The sequence below is a fragment of the Brachyhypopomus gauderio genome, chromosome 1, assembly GCF_052324685.1.
Source record: "Brachyhypopomus gauderio isolate BG-103 chromosome 1, BGAUD_0.2, whole genome shotgun sequence".
NCBI lineage: Eukaryota > Metazoa > Chordata > Actinopteri > Gymnotiformes > Hypopomidae > Brachyhypopomus > Brachyhypopomus gauderio.
Window position 1 is genome coordinate 25,475,832 of NC_135211.1, and position 24,811 is coordinate 25,500,642.

General features: G+C 40.4%; 1 protein-coding gene across 3 annotated transcripts in view; it reads left to right on the forward strand.

The window, feature by feature from the left end:
- Window positions 1–24,811, forward strand: part of LOC143514308 (low-density lipoprotein receptor-related protein 1-like) — a 148,302-nt gene that overhangs the window by 20,246 nt on the left and 103,245 nt on the right. For all 3 annotated transcript variants that reach the window (XM_077005348.1, XM_077005334.1, XM_077005341.1), the window contains exon 2: window positions 6,450–6,572. In XM_077005348.1, coding sequence (XP_076861463.1) covers window positions 6,450–6,572 — 123 coding nt within the window. The remainder of the gene's footprint in view (window positions 1–6,449; window positions 6,573–24,811) is intronic.

A 24,811-nucleotide genomic window follows, 5' to 3' on the forward strand; every position in this document is an offset into this window, starting at 1 on the left:
ACTCTTGTAATTCCAGGAAGAAACATGAGAGAACGTGAAGACGTTAAGATTTGGGCGTTTTGAAAATAAACAACCATTAAATAATGTGATTAAAAAGTGAATCATTTCGAGTATATGTATAAATATTTCACTTTATTTTGAAATTTCAGAAGTTTAACGTGCTGGGAAATATTGAAATGGACCTTTTAAAGTGGCGTACAAGTCCTTGAATTCCACCTTGTAAAGGTGTATGAACCCTGCAAACATGACTGTTGTGCTGCGGCGCACGCAGTTACAAAATTCGAGAGGTGCACAACCTCGTGAATCGACAGCGTGCGAGGCCACCGCAATTACGTCAGTTTCGCCGCGCGGACCCTCCGTCAAGTATGTAAACCAGGTTTTAGCGCCCTTCGTTGAAGTGTTCCGAAAGCACTGCTTGCAAACTGGCTTGTTTTTCCAAGTATTTCCACACAGCACTTCTACTGCTTTCCTTGTTTATTAAGACGAGCTGCGGACACACTGTGTTTGCTTTAGCTGCCATTTTAGCATTACAAACTGTTCTGTGCATTACGCCAGCTTGGGTGGGTCAAACGAAAGCGCATTTTATGTAAAAAGAATCGATACTTGTAGAAACGAGTATTGTACCGTTTCAGAATATTCAGTATTGATACGTATATACCACGATACGTATATACCACTTCCCGCACCTTCAAAACTTCACAAATAGTTGAAACATATGGCTCACTGTCCCGGGCCTTGCAGTGTCACTCTGTGTGTGCATATAATGGAAGCACTGTGGTAAGAAATGCTTTGGGATGAGATGCAAAGAAAGCTGAAATACTAACCAAATTTAAGGCTTGCAACTCTGGTTTAGCGTTAGGTTTACGGTTTGGGTTAATTTTCATTGTATGAATGCCTGTGGTTGCTGCAGTGACTTTGCAAGTGTGTGTGTGTGTGTGTGTGTGTGTGTGTGTTTTGTTTGTGTTTGATGAAATGCACACAGACTCCTCCATGCCAAATCCCTGTATAAAGACCTCCTTCATGGCTTTGCAGCAGAGGAAAGCCCTTAAATAACTAGTGGTCTGATTTGTTTTGAAGAAACCACAAATAAACACACCTTTTAGTGGTCACCATGGAGACGCATGCCTAGGGTAGGCTCCGGTTTTTGGCTGAAACGTATTTTGGACATGTTCTTCTAATATAATATCTTAATCTTCTAATGCCACTTTCTGCAGCCATGCTCATAAACGATAGTGAGCCCCTCAGCCTCATTTACCCTCCCCACCTTTTGTATGTACAGTTTTAGGAAGACATTTTAATCACATTTCAAAACACCACGTGAATGTTTCCTTCGATGTGCATATCATCATCAGTTATGTTGTGTATGCTACATATGACACTAATTTGACTTTTAATGAAGAATTTTTTACATTAAGGAATCTTTACATTTACATTTGAATTTTTTTATTCCTTCTTTTTTAGGTTTCATTGTCTTTGTACTGTTAGTGAGGGCAGCTCATAAAGCTTCATTATTATTTCTAATGGCATTTTTCCTTTGTGTGTTAGTGGTAAAAGTGGTTTAAAATTTGCATATATTCTTTGCAAATAAGTTTTTTTTCTTTCAAAGCACTGACTTTATGCAGGCTTTGATAAATAAAAATAAATAAATGGCTTAATAAAAAAAAAATAACCAGACTGAACAGAGAAACTCAAACTCCAACTGAACTGAATTTGTTGTATTCTCTTTGTAATTGCTGGAAAAGTGTTCAAAAACATGTTGAATAACCATAATAAAATTAGACAGTGTAAAAAAAATACGTTTTTTATTTTATTTTATTTCTTCCTTCTTGGTTTAGACGGTGGTGTTCGTTCACTTTGGTACAGCTGAAGCTACCAGTGCTGGCTGTTCAGCGTTGTGGGAGTAGCACTGGTGTTTGGACTCTGCATCCTCATTTGACTCGGAATAGAGAAGCAGTGAAAGAAGTTGCTTTTTTTGCCTCCTTTGCAGCCAAACCAGAACAAGACGTGCTTTGATGGCCTCTAAATGTGTTACATCACAGCATTAGTCTGGGAACACTGACCTGGATATTGAGGGGCAGATTAATCCAACACCAACTCTGAATGAGTAGAAATGTTGGAAAAAGACTTTTTATATAAGACTTAAAATACTGAGAAGGCCTGGCACATGGAAACTCAAGAAAAACGAGAGCCATTCCAGCAAGTTATTCATAGACACAGCCACCATCCTGCAGGGTCAGGAGGAGCTGACGAGCTGAAGAGTGGAGAATTTTCCATACATGTATGGGTTAGGGTTAGTATATGTCGTGCCTTACATCAATTATTATGTTTAGTCTTTATTAAATATAAATAGAGAATATTTAAAGGACCAAGATCTGACACAAATGTCCCTACACACTTGTGCAGATTGTGAAGTTTTGGAATTGTGAGTGCATTAGATATGGTGTCTATTGATGTGTCTGTAGGCGCTGGTCTAAAAGTTCTGTAGAGTTGCAGTATTTTGATTGTTCTGTGGTGTTTATACATGTATGTGACTTTGATCAGGGTGAAAAGGCCCAGATGCAGTCTTCCACACCCATTCGCAACCCTGTAATTTGGACCTGAATTAATGTAGCTGATTTCATTTTTTCCAACCCTTTATTGTACTCATGAATAATTCATGAGATCTGCTCTGATGTGGCTTCTTTACAATAAGTCGCCACCGTGGATCGCACAAAATCAACAGGTAATTTGGTTATTACTTGGAGCTAGCTAACCTATGTAATAGCCAGGGGTGGAAAGTAACTAATTACATTTACTCACATTACTGTAATTGAGCACTTTTTACGAGTAATTTGTAATTTTCTGAGTAGTTTTGAAATATGTAATTTTTACTTTTACTTCAGTACATTTTGACCCAAGTAGTTTTACTTCACTACATTTGAACGCCCTCACATTACTGAGTAAAAAAATATTGATGGTGAAAAATTAAATGCGGGCAGAAATTAAAACTTCTGAGTCCCAGAACTGAAAGCCAATTGCGTGGCCTTGCCTTGCGCGCGCCCTTTCCATTGTCTCATAATCAGGTCGTAATCTGGTGCACATTTTTCCAAAAGGATGAGATTGTTCTATCTTTAAATCTTCTATCTATTAGGTTCTGTGGGATCCTGTGGACATTTTATTGTGAAAAGTGGAGTCCTGTGGGCACTGTATTTTGAAAAGTTGGATCCTGTGAGCGTTTTAAATAGTGGAATCCTGTGCGCATTTTGTTTTATTTTGAGATGTGGGATCCTGTGGTCATTTTATATTTTATTTTTAGTTGTGGCAACCTGTGGGCATTTTATTATGAATAGTGGGATCCGGTGGACACTTACTTTTAAATTGTGGAATCCTATGAGCATTTTTTAATTTTTGATGTGGGATCCTGTGGCCATTTTATTGTGAGTAGTGGAATCCTGCTGCATTTTAGTTTGATTTGCGGCATCTTGTGGGCACTTAATTTTTTGTGCATTTCGTTTTTTGAATAATTTGTAATTTAAATTTCTTTATTCTTATCATAGTGTTGTCCGTTGGACAATAGGACTGAAAATTGTTTGCACTTTATGGTACAGGTTGTGACTGTCCTTGTGCTGTGAGGAAGTATGTTCCTGAGCCCAGCTGATCTTTTTGCAAGTGTGGATGTGCACTTAAATACACTTTAAAATCGATTAAAGCAACTTGTGCTGAATTTGGTTCATAATTCATCCATGCATTAAATAACTGAAAGTAACTAAGTAACTTTTACTCAAATTACATTTTAAATGAAGTAATTTTGTACTTTTACTCGAGTAAATTTTAAGATGGGTAATTTAACTTTTACTCTGAGTAGATTTTAGGCAAAGTAATGATACTTTTACTCAATTACAATTTTTCAGTACTCTTTCCACCTCTGGTAATAGCTAACGTTCCTTATGCTTGCTAGCTACTGTTACATCATGCTTTTAAGACTCGAAGCGTTTAGACATCCAGTCATGTATTTCATAGCCTGCATTTTATATCTCAAAACAAATTATAACAGATTGACTACAGGTCTTGTAATGATGATCATTTTCAGGGTTAGGGTTCTGTGCTGGAGAAGCTAACGTTAGCTAGGAGCAAATTGGAAGCAAGCTATAGAGTAGATATCTCAAAGTCCAAACTGGCTTGGTAGATGGGTTCTGAGTTATCTCTTGTTGACAAAGGATTAGCATTAGATGCATCTTGTATTGTAGAATTATATTACTGAAACTGGTGGCAATGGTAACTCAGCGGTTAAGGTATTTGCTTAGAAATCTGAAGTTCCAGTTTCAGCTCGAGTTGCTGTTGGGCCCCTGAGCAAGGCCCTTAACCCACAATTACTCAAGTTGCTGTCATAATTATAAGTCACTTTGGATAACAATTCTAACTTGCCATAAAGGTAAAATAAATTGAACCATGATTTTAAATAAGCATGGTCATCATACTTCTTGGCTAGCTGGTAGCTAATGTTATCCAGTATTAATTTGCTTTTGATCTTGTAAAGTAAATTAATTCAACTGAAATCAAGTAACTGTCACAGTTTCATTCTGTGCTATTTTAAAATATACAACATAAATTAATCAAGCAAACCAAGGAAAGTGCTGGGTCTGGCTGTACATGTTGTTTTCTGGGAGGCTTGGAATAATAGTATCATATACAGCTGCAAATAAGAGTGATTCAGCTATTTACCGAACTTCAGACATACACCAATAATATTAGATTGTTGTCATGATGGAAAAATGCATACAGAAGCAAATAAACTGGTCTAAACAGTGTTTTAGGAATTTATTCCTAATTAGCATTCCTCATGGAAATTTGGCTCTAAAGCCGAGGTACGAAAAAAGTGCTGGCTGCATTATAGCCCAAGAGGCATTTTTCCAAGAGTAGGTAACACTGAACGCTTCAGCTGACATTATTGACAAGTTAGACAGACAAACTATGAGACTTCCATGCATTCTGATGTCTTATGACCACACTTTATACTTAGTCCACATTGAAAGTTGAAGAATCTCTGGAGCGCTGTCACTGTCTTTCACCATGTTTTCACAGACCCAAAACAAACCCCTGCAGCAGGCTGTACCAGTGTCTGAGAGACAGCTGCTAACATTGTCTGATGTTGGACAATATTTAATGTGTTGTAATCAACCACAATTTTAATGATGGTTAAAATTTGATACAACAATGCTAGCCTTTGGGAAGTTTACCATAGTTTTAGGCTTGTCCCGATCCGATATTTGGATCGGATCGACTGCCGATATTTGCAAAAAATGCGTATCGGTATCGGATCGGCAGGCGCGAGAAAATGCCGATCCAGACTCCCGATCCTGTTTTTTTTTTAAAGTCCGACCCGTGCACCCATTTAGATAATCCATTCCAGTTTTTGCTGTGTTTTCGCCAGTGAGAGTAAAATCCGGTCCGCATTTTCCAGGACACCTTGAGCACACGAGCATAGCATCTCCCCAATTTAGTTCAGTGGCATCTCCTAACCATTCAGACGGCCATGTAAATTTGAAGTTATCGGTAAAAATGGCAGTTGTGTGGGATTATTTTACCTTAAAGGACGACAAAGACGAAGAGGTAGAGGCAACATATGCCACAGTAAAGTCAAGCGTGGTGGTAAAGCTGTAAGAACTTTTAATTCAACCAATCTAATCAAGCATTTAGCGAAATACCACCATAAACAACATGAAGAATTTCTAAAGAAAATCGAAGACAAAAAGAAAGGTCCTACACAAGTAACACTGGCAGAAACGTTTGCGAAGCGTGAAAAACTGCCACTTTTTATATATGTATATATAAATACAGTTTACAATATTATTTGCACTTATGGCTTTTTAGACCTTGGTTTACTGATGCCATTTCTGTTTATTTATTATTTTGTATATTTTGAGCTTATTAATTGCTAAATAAACTGGTCAGTTTCTCCTTACCAACCATTGTGTATTATTCAAACACACCTAATTCAGCTGGCTACTTGTTATCAAGAGTAAAACGCTTTTAATGTAATGTGCCATATTTGTCAATTGTGAATTTACACCCCTTTTTAACATGAGCTTAACGGTCGATATCGGTATCAGATCGGAAGTGCAAATAAATATCTGTATCGGATCGGAAGTTCAAAAAGCTGGATCGGTACATCCCTACATAGTTTACTGTGAAATTTGATCTATTTCAATCATTTCATATTAAACATTGGATGAGGTCAGGGTCGGGGTCGTGATTGGGGTTGTCCCAGCCCATCTAACTGCATAAAATAGCTTATCTACAAGTATTTTGCATTATAAAACAATAACATTCTCCCAATAGTATAGCTTTACATAGGAAGGCACCATAGCCATATAGTGTAGATTTTTAATCTGGATCTTTGGCATCCTAAGCAAATAACTACATTTGTTCATGATAGTTATTGCTGTTGCTTCTATCTTCTGGTTTTGCAGCCCCGAAGACTTGCAGCCCTAAGCAGTTTGTATGTAAGGACAAGGTGACGTGCATCTCTAAAGGGTGGCGGTGTGATGGGGAGAAAGACTGTCCTGATGGATCTGATGAGGCCTCTGATGTCTGTAAGTCCAGCATGTTTTTCTCTCCAAGTTCATCATCTGAAAAGTGATTTTAAAGTAACTAAATGTTCTCAGTGTTTTAGCCAATGTATTTTATATTCATTGTGCCTTCTCTTTCTGTGATGATTTTACCAGACCACTCTTTGAATGTGTTTTAAGGAGAACTCTTGTTTTTAAATGGATTGAGAACTGTTGAACTGATCAGGAGGGCCCAAAGGCATTTTTAGTTAGTGTTGTCTCTTCCCTAGTTTTTACTTACATTTCTGATTTTGCTTACCATAACAGTGTGACCTTCAGTTAAGTAAGGTGCTCTATATATGAAGAGCAGTCTTTTATCTGACCTAGATGTACCCTTGTTTCTTCTACTTCTTGTGTGTGTGTGTGTGAGACACTATATTACCAAAAGTATTAGCTCTCAGGAGCTCAGTGAATTCCAATGTGGAACTGTGATGGTATGCCACCTGTGCAACAAATCCAGATGTAAATGGTAGGCCACATAAACTGACGGAGCGGGGTCAGCGAATGCTGAAGCGCATAGTGCAAAGAGGTCGCCAACTTTCTGCAGAGTCAATCACTACAGACATCCAAATTTCATGTGGCCTTCAGATTAGCTCAAGAACAGTGAGCAGATAGCTTCATGGAATGGGTTTCCATGGTCAAGCAGCTGCATCCAAGCCATACATCACCAAGTGCAGTGCAAAGCGTCGGCTGCAGTGGTGTAAAGCACACTACTACTGGACTCTAGAGCAGTGGAGGCGCATTCTCTGGAGTGACAAATTGTGCTTCTCCATCTGGCAATCTGATGGACAAGTCTAGGTTTAGTGGTTTCTAGGAGAATGGTACTTGTCTGACTACATTGTGCCAAGTGTAGTTTGGTGGAGTGGGGATTATGGTGTGGGGTTGTTTTTCAGGAGCTGGGCTTGGCCCCTTAGTTCCTTTGAAAGGAACTCTGAATGCTTCAGCATACGGAGACATATTGAACATTTCCATGTTTTTAGAGCTTATCCCTTCCTCTTCCAATATGACTGTACACCAGCGCACAAAGCAAGGTCCATAAAGACATGGATGGCAGAGTATAATGTGAATGAACTTTACCCAATAGAACACCTCTGGGATGAATTAGAGCAGAGACAGAGAGCCAGGCCTTCTCATCCAACATCATTCTTCCAGAAGCGCGTTTCTGCGGTTACATACTGGTCAAAATTCAGCATTAGCTTAGAAGGTGATAGAAAAGTAGTACTTGTTGGAACTGAAGTGCACAGTTAATCTGTAATGTAACTGTTTTTGAGGAAAGAGAGAAGGATGGATTTTGTTTACAAATAATCCGATTTTTTTGGCGAGTAAAATGTTGCTATTTGCCTAAATAATATTGCAAATTTCTGAGGTTATAATTGATGTTTGTGTGTCATAGCTGTAGCTGCAGTAGAAGGAGGCTTGTTCACCCCTGGTTTGTTTATTCAATAAAAGCATTTATTAAGGCTACAATAGTTATCTATCGGCAATGCAATGGGTCTTTATACTGCATTTCTGCATGTTAACCATATATTTATAACCATATATTAGTTTCTGAGGGGTAGATTGATTCAGATGGAGCATTACTGAAGGCTTAGGTGTGAAATGCGCAGTCCGCCACTGATTTGACTTCACCAATAAAAATCTCCACCCCTGTTTTTCCACTTTTTTCCTTTACTGGTGACTGAAAGTGCTGCGTTGCTCAGGGAATGTGGCATGCTGGGAGTTTGGTTAGCATTATGGCTTTGAAAAACCAGAGCACATTCTGCAGTGCTTCCCAGAATGCACTGTGCTCAGCATACTGGGTCTTTTTCAGAGGCCTTCAGAGTCATGTATACATAGTCATGTATGTAAATAAAATTAAATCCTATTAAACCAGTCACATTCTGCTAAAACCATATTTCTCCAGTTCCCTTCTGCTGACATAGCATACTGCTATTCAAAGGCAGTTCAGGGCAAAAACTGATGTCTGATTGGGTTTAATTTCCTGCTTGAATCCTAGGTTCAGGGAAACCATGTGGTGCTTCACTGGGCTGAAATAGGACCCAATGGTTAGGGTTAAACCTAACCTTATGGGGAAGGGTTTGGGTTAGTGCACACATAATCTGGATCCTCTGTGAGAGACTGAGTCCTTGCTTCTCAGTGAGGATATGACATGAGGATATCAACCAGTCTAATTTTAGAACTACTCTGTGAACTGAAGCATGTTTGTGAAGTAGGCGTTTCATTTGATGGTGGACTGAGATATTCCACTGCAACCCCAGGTCCACAAAGCCTTCTGTCTTTGCCCTGGTATTTAGTTTTGACACAATGTGAAAATAACAAATCACTTGTGTTGAACCCGGTGTCTGTATCTGTGTGTCTGTCTGTCGCTGTCTGCGTCTGTCTCTTTCTGTGTGTGTGTGTGTGTGTGTTTGCGCGCATGAGAAAGCATGCCTGCACGGTGTGTGGGAGCCATGGGTGTGGGTCAGAGATGGGCACTTGAGTGAGCGACTCCAGTCAATGTCATACTTAAGTCGCCTACAAAAAGACTTCAGATTTGACTTGAAACTCATTCCCAATGTCTTTTGACTTGACTTGTACTCGTCCAAAATGACTCATGAACAATAATTCATGATGTTATCCAGATGCTGTGTGCCATTTACAGAAAAAATACTTTCTTTGTGTGTTTGACACTGTTCCTTATTTTTGTTTTGGTGAAGATTATATTTTAAAATAACGTTTAAATGTCATTGCAAGATTGAAATTTACTTTTTTATTATTCTCAATGGCAACGTTATTGGCAATAAGAAACACAGAAAATACACGATACATGGCTGATGATGGGAGATGGCCGACAATAGGAGATACCAAGTTAATAAATAAAACATTTATTTATTATTTTCCATCTCCTGTCCCCAAGTTTATCCTGATATTGACTTGAGACTTAGATTCTAGCCAAAAGTGACTTGAGCAGGACTTGTATTTTTGCAACTTTTCAACATCTCTGGTGTGGGCGTGTGTGTGAATGAGTGTGCTCTTGCTCTGTGTTTGGTTATGTCGGTGCAGATGCCCTTGAACAGCGAAAAACTGAAGCCTGAAAAGGGGGTTTATTTATTTACATAGTGGATTTCACTGTGGCGTTTGTGAAGGCGGCCATCATTACGGCTGAACTCTGCCTCTGTGCCCACTGCAGCTGCTTAAGCTGTGAGCTCCTCTCTGACACAATGGCATGTTTGTGCTGGAGTGCTGGGACTGAATGAGTAAAGCGATATGTTTGCCGGACCACAAACTTAGCACCATACATCCTTAAACTAACCTACTACCCTACACTAAGCTACAGCCCTACATCCCTACACTAACCTACAACCCTACTACCCTACACTAAGCTACAGCCCTATCACTGTCAGGAAAAAATGGTGCCAAACTGTACTTTTTAAGGTACAAACACTTGTCACTGGGGTGGTACCCTCAAGTAGATGTTTTGTACCCTTTAGATAGGGAACATTATTGTACCATATACTATTGCACCTTTTCAGAGACAATTTTGTACCTTAAGGCACCATCATGTACCCTAATGTAATGGTACCAAAAATGTACCCCACCAAAAAGTACAAATTTGAAACATTAGGGTTCCACAGTGACAGCCATTTTGTTCCTTCAGGTGGCAAAACGGTACTTTTATATTTCCTTTTAGGGTTTTAAGTAAAAGTAAGACAACAACAATGCAATTGATTTGCAGTTTAATGTTTCTGCTTTTAATGGAAAGATTGACATTCAAGCTTCTTTCAAGAATTAATACAAATGATACTGTATTGCTAAAATCAATAAAGTTATCTGATTAGAACAGTAAATAGTAGGGGTGTCACAATTTCAATATTCACTCAAAATCGATCGAAATTGTCACAATCTTGAGCCTCGAAGTCAAAAAGAGGATTGACGATCCCTCCCTCTAAGCTACGCAAGCACCCACACTCCGCAAAGTAAAGCCTGGTTTATACTTGAGGCGGTGCGAGGGTCCATGTGCCGAAAATCACGTAATTGCGGTGGTTCCGCCCATGCGTGAGGGCCTTGTGCGCTGGCAATTCGCAAGGTTGTGCACCTCTCGAATTTTGTAAACGCACCACGCTTCAGCGCAATGAACCAAGTCATGTTTGCTGGGCTCATACACCATTACAAGGTGGAATTAAAGCACTTGTACGTCACTTTCAAGGTCCATTTCAATAATTCCCAGCATGTTAAACCTAATTAAGTTAAATATTTATACATATACTCATAATGATTTGAAATAATTCACTTTTTCATCACATTATTTAATGGTTGTTTATTTTCAAAACGCCCAATCTTAACGTCTTCACGTTCTCATGTTTCGTCCTGGAATTACAAGAGGCTCGTATTTGTTAACGTAAAGAGAACTATTTAGTCAGATAGCTATTTGTTGTGAAACCAAGTAGTCACAATTTCAAGCATTTCAAGTACTTTCAAAAAATTTGATGTGGCAAGTATAAATGCGCTATGGTCATTCGCGTAAGTATAAGGTCGCATCTTACAACTAAAGTGTTGCCCTCCATGTATGAAGACACTAGGGGTGTGTTAAAAAAATCGATTTTTCAATTCAAATCTATCTTCATTTGAATGATTTGATATCGATTTATTAAACCTGAGATCGATCTTTAGAATTGGCAAATTTTCCCCGCATATGCGTACCCTTTTAACATCTCGCGTTTTATATCTTGTGACGTGCTTTAATTCCACCTTGTTTAGGAGTATGAACCCGGCAAACATGACTTTGTTCATTGCGCTGGAGCACGGCGCGCGAGAAGTTTCAAAATTCGAGACGTGCACGACCTCGCGAAGCGACCGGGCACTGGCGGAGCCACCGCGATTACGTCGTTTTCGGTGCGCGGACCCTCACGCCGGTCACGACGCGTCAACTATAAAACTGAAGTTTTCTCAACAGCTGGCAATATTGTTACTGCACAAAGGAGCTGTCTTACTCCTCAACATGTTGATCAACATGATCATGTTTTTGGACCTTAATGTTTACAAAATTCAGAACTAAGATGGCGGCGCGCGGTAGTGCAGCGGCTTTTCAAGTTCCCGGTAACTACAATGTTTTTAGTTGTTTATTTGGCGATTCTGAGCCAGACTTCACATGCCTTAAGCGTGTGAGTTATAAACAGTGTTGGGAACGTTACTTTAAAAAAGTAATTAGTTATTGTTACTCACTACTTCTTCAAAAAAGTAACTGAGTTAGTAACTGAATTACTCTATAATAAAAGTAACTCGTTACCAGGGAAAGTAATTATTTGTGTTACAGTTTAAAAAAGGTTATATGCCAATTAAGTTTTTTTAAGCAGTTTTCACAGTCAGTTAAAATGAGTAGATCAGAAAGTTGTTTAACTTTTGATATTTATTGCACATCCACAGATCAGTGCAGGATAAAATCCTTTAAAATCCCAAATCTTTGTAAAAAAAAAAAAAAAAAAAAACAAACAAAAAAAAAGTAAACAGTTACACTATATAAAGTGCATTTACATCTATTAAATTAAATTATCTCAACCTGAGACAACTGGTTTGTTCACAACAGAAGTAAACTTAACAATAAATCCTCTATTCTTAATTAAATAAATCAAATACCCAGTCTGGTAGACATTCAGGAACTTCAAGTATTTTCTTAAATAATGTATTTATATCGCCTTGAAAATGCTAAACTTTCTTCGGCTTGCACCTGACGCCCTTCCGGCCTCTTCTCCGTTTGTGTCGTGTCACTCGCGGGCTTCGGTGCGCGTGTAAAAACACTGGCTCTGATTGGCTACCGTAACGCTGCCTTAGCCAATCGCGTACTGACTTGTTAAGTTAAACAGGTGTTACACCGAGAACTGTGACCTATCGAGATCTGTTACTCCTCACTAGCCTGGGCAGCGGTCCACTCGCATTAGTATATCAATATATAGTAACGCACTGCTTTTAATGACCAGTAACCTAAACGGCGTTGTAACGACAGGAAAAGTAACTAATTATATTATCCCGTTACTGACAAAATGACGACGTTACCGTTATTCGCAACACTGGTTATAAACGAGCAGAACTTTTTAAGTTTAAGGACAATATATCAACAACAGCGGCAACAATTGACAATAATCTCCGAGCCACGCTGGGTAGACTTCAGCTCCTCTGGACAGCGGCTCGTTCCAGCCAAACAATGTGCAGGAGGAGGCGGTGTCAGCGGCTGCAGAAACGGGGGGTGCGCGGAGGAGTGCTAGCCAGGCTAAAGGCTAAAGCTAACCGACTCCCGATACCGTCTTTATTCCTGTCCAATGTCCGCTCTCTAGATAACAAACTAGACCTTCTGCGGCTGAGGATGAATGTTTCTGCGGAGATGAGGAACTGTGCAGTGATATGTCTTACAGAGACTTGGTTAAAGGACAACATTCCCGACTCTGCACTTCAGCTCACCGACTGGCAGCTCTTCCAAGCAGACCGGGACCAGCGCTCATCTAAAACACGGGGAGGAGGCGTATGTGTTTATGTGAACAATCGCTGGTGCACAAACTGTGTAGTGGTAAACAGTCAGTGCTCTGAGGCTGCAGAACAGCTGACTGTAAAGAATAAGAATAAGCATCCGGAGGCGTTCTACGTGGTTGCAGGTGATTTTAATCACGTACATCTTACTGACCATCTCCCACATTTTTCCAACATGTGAACATTCCAACACACGGAGACAATACACTAGACCGCGTCTACACCAACATCAAAGACGCATACAGAGACCCATACCCCTCCCCCACCTTGGGATCTCAGATCACATATCCATAATGATCCCACTTTCCACCCCCGACTGCGACGCTCCAGACCCACACAGAAGACCATCACAGTGTGGCCTAGCGATGCAGATGCTGTGCTGCAGGACTGTTTCAGCTGCATGGACTGGCAGGTCTTCAGGGACGCTGCTGAGAGTGAAGGGGAGCTAGACCTGGAGGAGTACACATCTGCTGTCTTCGGGTACATCATCAAATGTGTAGAGGATGTCACCACCACAAAGATTGTGACCTGCTACCCGAACCAAAAACCCTGTTGAACGCAGAGGTGCGTTTCTTGCTGAAAACCAGGGATGCTGCCTTCAGGTCCGGTGACTCACTGGAACTCAGGAGGGCTAGAAGAGAGCTGACAGGAGTCAAAAGAGCTAAAGCTTCCTATGCTCAGAAAATCCAGGAACATTTTTCATCCCAGGATCCACGGAGCATGTGGAAGGGCATTAAGTGCATCACAGACTACAAAATCAACGATGCACAATGCCCAAATGACCCCTCCCTGCCGGAAGCCCTCAATAAATTCTACGCCCGCTTTGAGGACCCAGACACCCCCCCTCCAGCACTAGACTCCCCCCCCCCCCCCTCACCTGGAGAAGAACCCTTCAGCATGACTCCAGCAGAAGTAAGGAGGACCCTCGGAAGGATCAACCCCCGGAAAACTGCTGGCCCGGACAACATCCCCGGACGGGTACTACGAGAATGTGCCGGAGTGCTTTCAGACGTTCTAGCAGACATCTTTAATGCTTCCCTCACCCAGGCAGCTGTAACCACCTGCATGAAGGCTGCCACCATTGTCCCGGTACCCAAAAGCTCCACAGTGACCGGTCTGAATGGTTATCGACCAGTAGCCCTCATACCGATAATCGCAAAATGCTTTGAAAGACTGGTCATGACACACATCAGAGCCACCATCAACGTCACTGTGGAACCACACCAGTATGCTTACAGGAAGAACCAGTCCACAGAGGATGCCATTTCTTCTGTGGTCCACAATGCACTCACCCACCTGGAGCAAAAGGATTCTTATGTACGTATGCTTTTTGTGGACTTCACATCAGCATTTAATACAGTGATTCCTCAAATACTGGTAAACAAACTTTACTCAATTGGACTAAACTCCTCCCTCTGCAACTGGGTCCTGGACTTCCTGACCAATAGGCCACAGTCAGTAAAGATCCACAACATCTCCTCCTCCACTATAACCCTCAGTACTGGCTCTCCTCAGGGCTGCGTGCTGAGCCCCCTCCTGTTCACACTGCTTACGTATGACTGCTCACCTACCCATCCAAGCTGTCATATTGTAAAGTTTGCGGACGACATAGCAGTGGTTGGACGCATCACAAACAGCGACGAGTCCAACTATAGACAGGAGGTGGAACATCTGGAGAGTTGGTGCAGTGACAACAACCTCTGCATCAATGTGAGTAAGACAAAGGAGATTATTGTGGACTTCAGAAAAGGCAGTCACACACACACACACCTGCATGTTGGAGGATCAGAGGTGGAGATTGTCTCCAGCTACAAATACTTGGGTGTTCACCTGAGCAACAACCTCAGCTGGAGCAACAACACCTCTAGTCTGGTGAAGAAAGCACATCAGCAACTGTACTTCCTCAGGCGGCTGAGACGATCTGGTCTTGGGAGCTCAGTCCTCACCACGTTTTACAGGTGTGCGGTGGAGAGCGTCCTGTGCTCCAGTATCAACGTGTGGCACGGAAACTGCTCTGCTGCTGACAGGAAAGCTCTACAGAGAGTGGTGAAGGCTGCACAGAGGACTGTTGGAGTCAGCCTCCCCACCACCATGGACATTTATATCTCCAGATGCAGGAAGAGGGCCACCTGCATCATGAGGGACCCCACACACCCAGCTCACTCACTTTTTGTCCCGCTCCCTTCAGGCAGAAGGCTGAGGAGCATAAAGTGTAGGACAACCAGAATGAGGAACAGTTTCATTCCGGAAGCTGTGAGACTCATAAACTCCACCTAACAAACTCACTGCTCCGACACTGTTCAAGTCACTTTACTGTTCATCACTTTACTCACTGTGGTCACTTTATTGAACTCTGGTCACTTTACAACATGTTGCTGCTATTGTGGACTTACTGTTTTGCGCTTAAATTATACCCTGTGTGTATATAGTGTGTGTGTGTGTGTATATATATATATATATATATATATATATATATATATATATTCTCGCTTCCATTACTGCTCTTTACTTTAAATTACTTTAAATTGTTTTACCATCAGCTTTAATTTAAAAAATTATGATTGTACACTTCAGCATATTTTGAATAGCTAATAACTTAAATGCATTCCTTATATAAAAATAAAGATTCCAAGACTTCAGACTAAATATTGAAAAATAATATAGATGGGACGCTGTATCTTTGCTCCAATGTGTGCAGCAGGGCGCGAAAGCCCTGGTTCTCAACGACTGAATATGGACGCAAATCCTTCGCTATGAAAGTTGAGGTAGTTAAGCACAAAGCGAATTTTAATGTGTTGGAATTTAGGCCAAATTACTTGAAAATGCTTGAAATTGTACCTACTTCGTCTCGAAACAAATATCTGTCTGACTGAACAGTTCTCTTGTATTACGTTAACAAATACGAGCCTCTTGTAATTCCAGGACGAAACATGAGAGAACGTGAAGACGTTAAGATTGGGCGTTTTGAAAGTAAACCATTAAATAATGTGATTAAAAAGCTAATTATTTCGAGTACATGTATAAATAATTAACTTAAATAAGTTTAACGTGCTGGGAAATATTGAAATGGACCTTGAAAGTGATGTACAAGTGCTTGAATTCCACCTTATAAAGGTGTATGAACCCTGCAAACATGACTTTGTTCATTGCGCTGAGGCGCGGCGCGCGTAAAGTTACAAAATTCGAGAGGTGCACAACCTCCCGAATCAACAGCGCGTGAGACCCTTGCGCACGGGCGGAGTCATCGCGATTACGTCATTTTCGCTGTGTGGACCCTTGTGCCGCTCGCGACGCGTCAAGTATAAACCAGGCTTTAGTAAGTTAGTGTTGGCTGGATTTGCCGCTCTTCTTGCGTCTTTATGTGCGCAGCTAACGTCTAGACAATCGATTGTTGTCATTTGTGAATCAATTCTGAATCGTCCACGTTGCGCATCGAGATGCATCTAACAATAGAAAATTTCCCGCATCCCTACTTCCTGTGCAGTATTGAATACAGTATAAGTTGTTGATACTGGTATATAAATCCATACATGGCACTGCTCCTCCCTATTTAAGTAGTTTACTACATGCTTACTCTCCAGTTCGTACTCTACGCTCCTTGGACACAAATCTACTTAAAATTCCGTTTTCTAAGATGCGTACTGTCTGGGATAGGGCTTTCAGTGTTGCTGGTCCCAAGCTGTGGAATGGCCGTCCACCTGAGCTCCGTGCCTGCGCGTCATTGTCCATGTTTAAAATTGGCCTTAAGACTCACTTATTTCAATTAGCATATACTTGAGCTTCTGTACCATGATTTTATTTTTGCTGATGTTTATTTCTTTTACTTAAATTTTTTTTTTGTATGATTTTATGTTCTTGCTTTATGTAGTGACCTTGGGTGGCTTGAAAGGCGCTTTTAAATAAAATGTTTATTATTATTATTATATGATTCAATGAGTTAGTAGTTCGCTCTGGCGCCAACCACTGGCGATCGATCACAATATAATACTTGTGTCCATTTTACACCCGCCCGGTAACAATTTACGTTCGCCACCCCCTCCAGGTTCAAATCTCACTCCAAATGACCTTGAAAAGTTGGCAACCCTTGTATAAACACTAATATCTTAATAAAGTTTAATAAAGTTTGAGTGTTCCTTGTATCATTACAGCATTTCACATTCAAACTACACTTTTTATTGTAACTGAAATTTCCCTACAAGAATCGATATTGAATCGAATCGAAAATCAAATTGAATCGGGACCATGTGAATCTGAATCTAATCGAACTGGGAAATCAGTGGTGATTAATAGAAGACACTAAAGAAATTGTCTTAAGAAAATTTGTAGGATAGTGTTATGGCTCTATTTGTTCTATTATTTTGTACATGACTGTTCCTGTATTTTTGTATTATTTATTTTATGTTGCACATTGCTGTTTTAATAGTGCACATTGCTGCTACCATAAAAGACACTAGATAGCAGGTACCCTCTGTGACCGCTCATTTTTGTTATTATTTGGTTGTTTTTGTTGTTTTCCACTGAGAACAAGATTGTTACATTTATCTTAATTAAATTATTTAAATTTGACCATTAGTGCCTAATGTGGTGTATTACAGATCACTTGTATCAAACCCACCTTTTGAAATAAGATATTGTAAATTGAATTAACCAAACCAATGACTGACCATAGACTAATCTAAAACTGGCATAGGCCTCTCTGCTGTAAATCGGAACCAAATCGAATTGTGACCCGAAAATCTGAATCGAGGATTTAGAGAATCGTGACACCCCTAGTAAATAGGCATTTATGTTATTGGAAACTCCTAAATCAGGGGTGTCAAACTCAGTTTCACCGCGGGCCACATCAGCATAATCATTACCCACGGAGGGCCATATGCAGTGGCGGAGCTAGACTTTTTTTCAAGGGGTGGCCAAAGGGTGACCAAGGCTTTATCAGAGGGGTCCATATACAAATGATGAATGAAAGGAAACACATATTTTCTCTTAAAATTACCATTTCCAGTGGGGTGGAACTAGGGGTGGCAAGGGCTCTGTTGGGGGTGGCAATTGCCACCCCTGCCCCCCCCCCCCCCCTTTGGCTCCGCCACTGGCCATATGTAACTTAAAAATGTACCTACTCCTTAATGTTAAATACCTCTGAATTTATTACTTATTCAAGTTGCAAATATTACAGATATATTTGCGTAAATGTAAAAAAAAAAAATGTTTGCTTGTTGCTGTTATTATAACATAAATCCTTTAAATTTGTTGGAGTAATGTGGGAGTAATCAATCAATGATCAAACTATCCAAGTGAATAAAGAAAAATTTCATACACACACATATATATATATATATATATATATATGAAGAGTTTGGTTCCAAAATGCTATAAATCCATTTTGATCAATTTGAGTAAAAATGTGTTTTCTTTAGCAAGAAAGTGGTAAGCTGAAAACCACTGTTTTCTGTTTCAAACTATCAAATACCATACTAAGGTTAAAAAAACACAAACAAATCAAATCAAGATTTTAATATTTAAAGATTTATTTTAAAAAAACAATTCGTTTTTTCGCAAAACGCAATAAATCCATGCCATGTTTTTTTCAAAATGTCTTGTACATCCTTTGGCATCAATAGAAATTTTTTTTTTACTGAAAATGTGCAAAATACAATAACAAATATCTGTAAATTGTACATCTTAATATAATAGTTTGACCATTGGGCCTAAAAACACAAATTACAAAACATTTCATTAACGAACAAGACATTGTCACGCTGCAGCCCCGAACCCCTCCCTTCGAGCGTGTGTTAATGTTGTCCGTGTCTTTATATGTACGTCCGTTGATGTGTGTGTGTGTGTGTGTGTGTGTGTGTGTTCACTTGTCTCGTTAAGACTAGGGATGCACCGAAATGAAAATTCCTAGCCGAAACCGAAAACCGAAAATGAGGAAACCAAGGCCGAAAACCGAAACACCGAAATACATTATGCCAATTATTAGCATACCTGTCAAGTGTCCCGTTTTGGCCGGGACAGTCCCGTATTTTACTGCTCTGTCCCGGCGTCATCCCGTATTTTTATTTGTCCCGTATTTCCGATATCTCACGCCGAAAATAAATATCCAGTTTATTTACATCAGATCCCCATATATGATTCAATACGTTACTAGTTCGCTAGCTCTGGCGCCATCCACCGGCGATATAACACTTAATCTGTGTCCCAAAGTGGGGGGCGCGCCCCCTAGGTGGGGCGCGGAGCTATTGCAGGGGGGGCGCGGAGCTTGGAAGTAAAACGGGATGCACCGATTCCGATATTAATATCTGAAACAATTCTAGATCGGGTATCGGTGACAATGTGACCGATCCATAAAAACAGATCTATTCAGTCTAATTCTATGCTTGTATTGCTTGCTTTTCGGAGTTAGTTCAACCTTAAATATCCACTCTGTCCCGGATAGAAGTGAACCTGGACAGTTAACAGTGAACAGTTAACAGTGAAACGCGAAGCACACAGAGGAGAGGTGAATCACTGACTCGTACTCGCGCTGGTGCTATTCCACTTAGTCCGTTTATTTGCTGGTTGACCAAATTAAACCTGGGCTCCAGCACTACTTGACTGTTCATACATGAACTGGTGAGTTGCCCAAAGCTCATTGAATGCGTTACTTACAGAAATGAAATAATGATAAAATAAAGAGCAGTGGTCTGAGTCAACAATATTCCATACGCGCACTCAACTCGCTCCCTTAAAGAGACAGTACACATATTTCTGGCCGTTACATGCTTTGTGCTCTGCGTGATGTCTGCGCTTGCAAACTAGCCGCATATGAATTGCTGTTTCTCTTATTTCATCTCCTTATTTATTTTAAATTATATTTAGAATTCTTGAACCATTTAAAAGGTTTCTTGCAGTTTATTTTTTTCATGTTTGACCAAAGTTGTGAACCTATTGTTTTTGTAAGTTTCAGGTTCTTTGGTATTATTTATTTTACATTCAATGTTATATTCATAATTGCACTGACTGAACAAATGCAAGTTGTGTTGTTTTTACATGTTTTTGTGTGTGTTTAAGTGTGCTATACTGGTACAGAGTTTTCAATAAACTTCTAATTCAGTATGTCTGTGTTTAAAAAAAAATGTTTTAAGTCGATTCAGCACAGTTTTACTCTATCGCCGATACTAAGCCTCAGATATCTGAATCGGTATCGGAAGTGAAAAACGTGAATCGGTACATCCCTAATCAATATGGGGGGGGGGGGGGGGGGGGGGGGGGGGGGGGGGGGGGCAAAAATATTCTCATCTACTAAAGGGGGGCACGGCAGAAAAAGTTTGGGAACCACTGGTCTAAGGCAACGAGTTCCATAATTTTTGGTGTAATGTCCTTTGCCTCGGCGCCATCACTGGAAAACTTTTTTGCTAGCTTTATCCAAATAAGCGCGTGCAGGTGGCGATTTTTGCTTGCGTCATCACAGCACATTGTTTCGGCCGTGTTGTTTCGGTGATGAAAGTATTTCGGCCAAAAACCGAAAATGCAAATTTAAGCCATTTCGGCCGAAAATTTTCGGTGGCCGAATTTTCGGTGCATCCCTAGTTAAGACTAATGTGTTTCACGCGGTGCTTGTTAGGCTACGTGTATATAGTGTGTGTGTTTGTATCGTTTGGTGCTTGTCTTTAACGTGACATTCGTTGTGTGTGTGGGAAACCGTGTCAGCACACCGTGAGCGTGTACTGTGTAGTGTATTCTACTGGTGTTATGATGCGCCGTGAGCGTTTACTGTTCAGTGTGATTGACAGCTGTTTCAAGACGCCGTGAGTGTGTCCATCGTCAAGCTCAATAAACGTAGCCTTTGAACGCACCTCGTCTTTGCATCCTCGACTCCCTCGGACCCGTTACAGACATAAAGAGTAAAATAGTATAACTATTAACATTAATAGTATAACTGCTATACGAACATGCTCCACTATACTATCAAAACCGTTCATTTTCGCTGATTTTGAGAGTGAAAAACGAGATATATTTTAACAAAGTAGGCTACAAGAAATGCCGGGCGGCTCAACAGGTCGCGTTCTATGATGTTTCCATATGTGGTGGTGCGCTGTGATTGGATGAGTGGAGATGTGGCGTTCTGCGGGAAATCAGGAGTGGCGTTTGTTGCATTTTGGAAAGAGAGAAAGTAGGGCAGTATTACACGGCGGATGTGGCGTTTCGATAAAAATTGAATATTGGCTTTTTAAGAGTGGTCACATACCATTCTGATTCCGGCTCTAACTCTTTTTTTTTTTTTTTTTTATGTCGTTTATCGCGTTTTGGAACCAAACTCTTCATATATATATATATATAACTGTTAAAAACTTGAAATATGAGGATTTCCGGTGGCATGAGATTTGAGATGACAGCGTAAAATCTGAGCTCCCGGTATCAGCTTAGCTTTTCCCACTCAATATTATAAAATATTTATTTGTTTTAAAATTCACTTGCAAGAATGAGTGCGGACAAACCCAAGAAAGTAAAGACGACTACGAAAGGGCGAGAAACTGAGGAAAAGCAGAGAGATGTCAAGAAACGCGGGAAAGACCATGGTGGAGACGAATGCTTGGACGCGATTCGAGAAGCAGTGAGTGGAGCTGTAGCTAAAGGAATGGAGGACCTAAGAACCGAGCTGAAAAGGGACCTCCAAGAATTTAGCAAGTGTTTTAGAGAAGATATGAAAAAGCAGATGGACAAATTCACTTTTGAAATGCGAACAAAACTTCAAGATGCGACCAGTCAGATTGATGAGGTTACTAAACGAGTTGGAGAGATGGAGCACAGTATGGCGGACGCGGAGCAGTGGGATATCGCTGTGAAGGATACGCTAACTCAGTTGTTGGCAAACCAGCGAACGCTGCAAGATAAAGTGACTGAGATGGAGGGGCACGCGAGACAAAACAACATCAGAATTTATGGAATACCAGAGGACGCAGAGGGCACATCTGCAACAGCATTCGTGGTGAATATGATCAAGACGCAACTCGGTGAGGACATTGACCCTAGCTGGAGTAGTGGCCTTGGGATAGAACGTGCTCACCGCGCGCTAGCTGCTAAACCATCCGCTGGTGCTCCACCACGCTCAATGGTGGTTCGCTTCCTCCAGTTTACAGTCAAAGAAAAAATCCTCTACGCAGCTTGGAAGAAAGGTCTTAGCCACAATAACCAACGAGTGTATGTTGACCATGACTATGCCGAAGCTGTGCAAAAGAAGAGGAAAGAATATGCTCCTATTAAGAAAGCACTGAAGGAACAGGGGATACGATTTCGGACTCCGATGACCAGAATGTGAGTTCATTTACAGCGCGGTCCGGTCACATACTACAACGCGACTCAAGCAGCAGAGGATCTGAAAAGACGTGGGCTCAATATGGGCAAGATCACACGCGAGAAAAACGCGGAGGTCTTCACGGAGGAAACACTTACCAAGCTGCTACCCTGGGAGGTGATCAGCAAGCCTCATAGCAGAGGGAAAGAATACACACAACAGGTGAGAGAGAGACTACAGGAATATCGCAGGAAAGATGCCTCAGAAGATGAGAACCACTCGCCCGAATAGTCGTCTTCCTTGACTATATTTGAATCGCTGATACTGCACATAGTCATCAGACTGCCACAAATCTTTTTTGTTTTTGCGTTAGCTGGCCGAGGGACCCCACTTAGTGGCAGTTCCCTCTCTCTTCCCAAAGGTGATGGGTCACCTTTCTTGTTGGAAGCCCTTTTAATTTGTTTGTATTATAGTTGTATTCCCCTTATTTCTTTTTCTTGTTTGAGGTCTTGGAATGTACAATCACAGGATACCAGTGATAATCAGAATGCATTATCAATATTATAATATACTGTCATGGAATGTAAATGGGCTTAACAATCCTATAAAACGTAGTAAGATGATAGCCAAGGTTAAAAGGGACAGGGTAAATATTTTGTTTTGGCAGGAAACCCATATGTCTGCAGTTGAACATGAAAAACTTAAAAAGCTGGGTTTTAGAAATACTTTCTTTTCATCATACAAAAATGGCAGGAAAAGAGGAGTAGCAATACTAATTTCAAATTTGACTCCATTTGAATTTGTTTCTGAAATAAGGGATAAAGAAGGTAGGTTTGTCCTGGTGAAATGCAAAATAGATCAGCAAGAAGTGACTTTATTTAATATATATGCCCCCCCAGGTAGTCAGGCATCTTTTTTTAAAAGGGTGTTCGATCTGATTGCAACAGAGACATATGGAACGCTTATTTGTGCCGGTGACTTAAATGCTCTACTTAATCCCTCTTTAGATACCACTAATAGAAACAGGAAAAGGAACCCCACAGAAAAATTGATTAATAAGGCTCTAAGAGAACTAGGACTGAGTGATGTATGGAGAGCAATAAATGGTCCACAACCTGGGTATACTTTCCATTCCGGGAGACATGCCACCCACTCAAGACTAGACTATGTGTTTGTGTATAAAAAGGACCTGCACAGAATAAAGGAATGTAAAATGGGCCAGAGAATTCTTTCTGACCATGCAGGAATTCATATAACAATGCATTTAGAAGGTAAAAGGCGCAAAACACTCTGGAGGTTGAACTCTGGTATGTTAAATGATGCCAGTTTTGTGTCAATGATGCAAATTGAGCTAGATTTATATCTTCAGGAAAATGATAATGGGACTGTAAATCCCAGCATGCTATGGGATGCGTTTAAGGCCGTATTAATGGGTAAGATAATAGCTTGGTCAGCCTTATCAAAAAAATAAAAAACAATGGATCTGTCAGACTTGGAAGAAAAATTAAAGAATCTCGAACAAATTCATATTACCAATAAAGGCCATGCAATTACTAAACAACTAGACTTATTAAGCAGGATATAGACAAAATACTTAGTGAGGAGGTGGAAAAAAAACTCAGATTTATGAAACAAAGATATTACGAGGCCGGTCCCAAAGCATCAAAGCTGTTAGCCTGGAGATTAAAAAAGCAACAGGCCGAAAACACAATTCATAAGATAAAAGACCCTGTCACAAATCAGATTGTTAAAAATTTAGATGACATACAAAAATCATTTGAGAAATACTACACATCTCTTTACTCTAAATAGGGACCAGGCAGATATGCAAACAATAACAGAGTTCCTAAATTCTCTGGACCTACCAAATATTGGTACACAAATCAGTGAAAAATTAACTCAACCAATAACAAGGGAGGAGATAAACAATGCCATCTCAAGTCTAAATAACAAGTCACCTGGTGTGGATGGATTCCCCCCAGAATGGTACAAAACCATGAGAGAATATTTAATACCCCTCCTTGATACATGCTTTAATTGTATATTAGAGGGTGGATTACCACCACCATCTTGGAGAGAGGCATTCATATCTGTCATCCCTAAGGAAGGGAAGGACAGGATGGATTGTAAAGGGTACAGACCGATCAGTGTATTAAATGCCGACTATAAGCTCTATGCAACAATCTTAACAAAGAGAATGGAAATTGCAATGCATGATCTAATAGATGAGGACCAAACTGGATTCATTAGAAATAGACAAACACAAGATAATATAAGGAGATCCCTTCACATTATTGAAAATATCAACAAAACACAGTCTAAGGCCATTATTTTAAGTCTAGACGCTGAAAAGGCTTTTGATTCGGTGGGATGGAATTTTCTTTATGCACTGATGAAAAGATTTGGCTTCGGGACTAGGTTTATCAGTTGCATTCAGGCACTTTATTCCTCC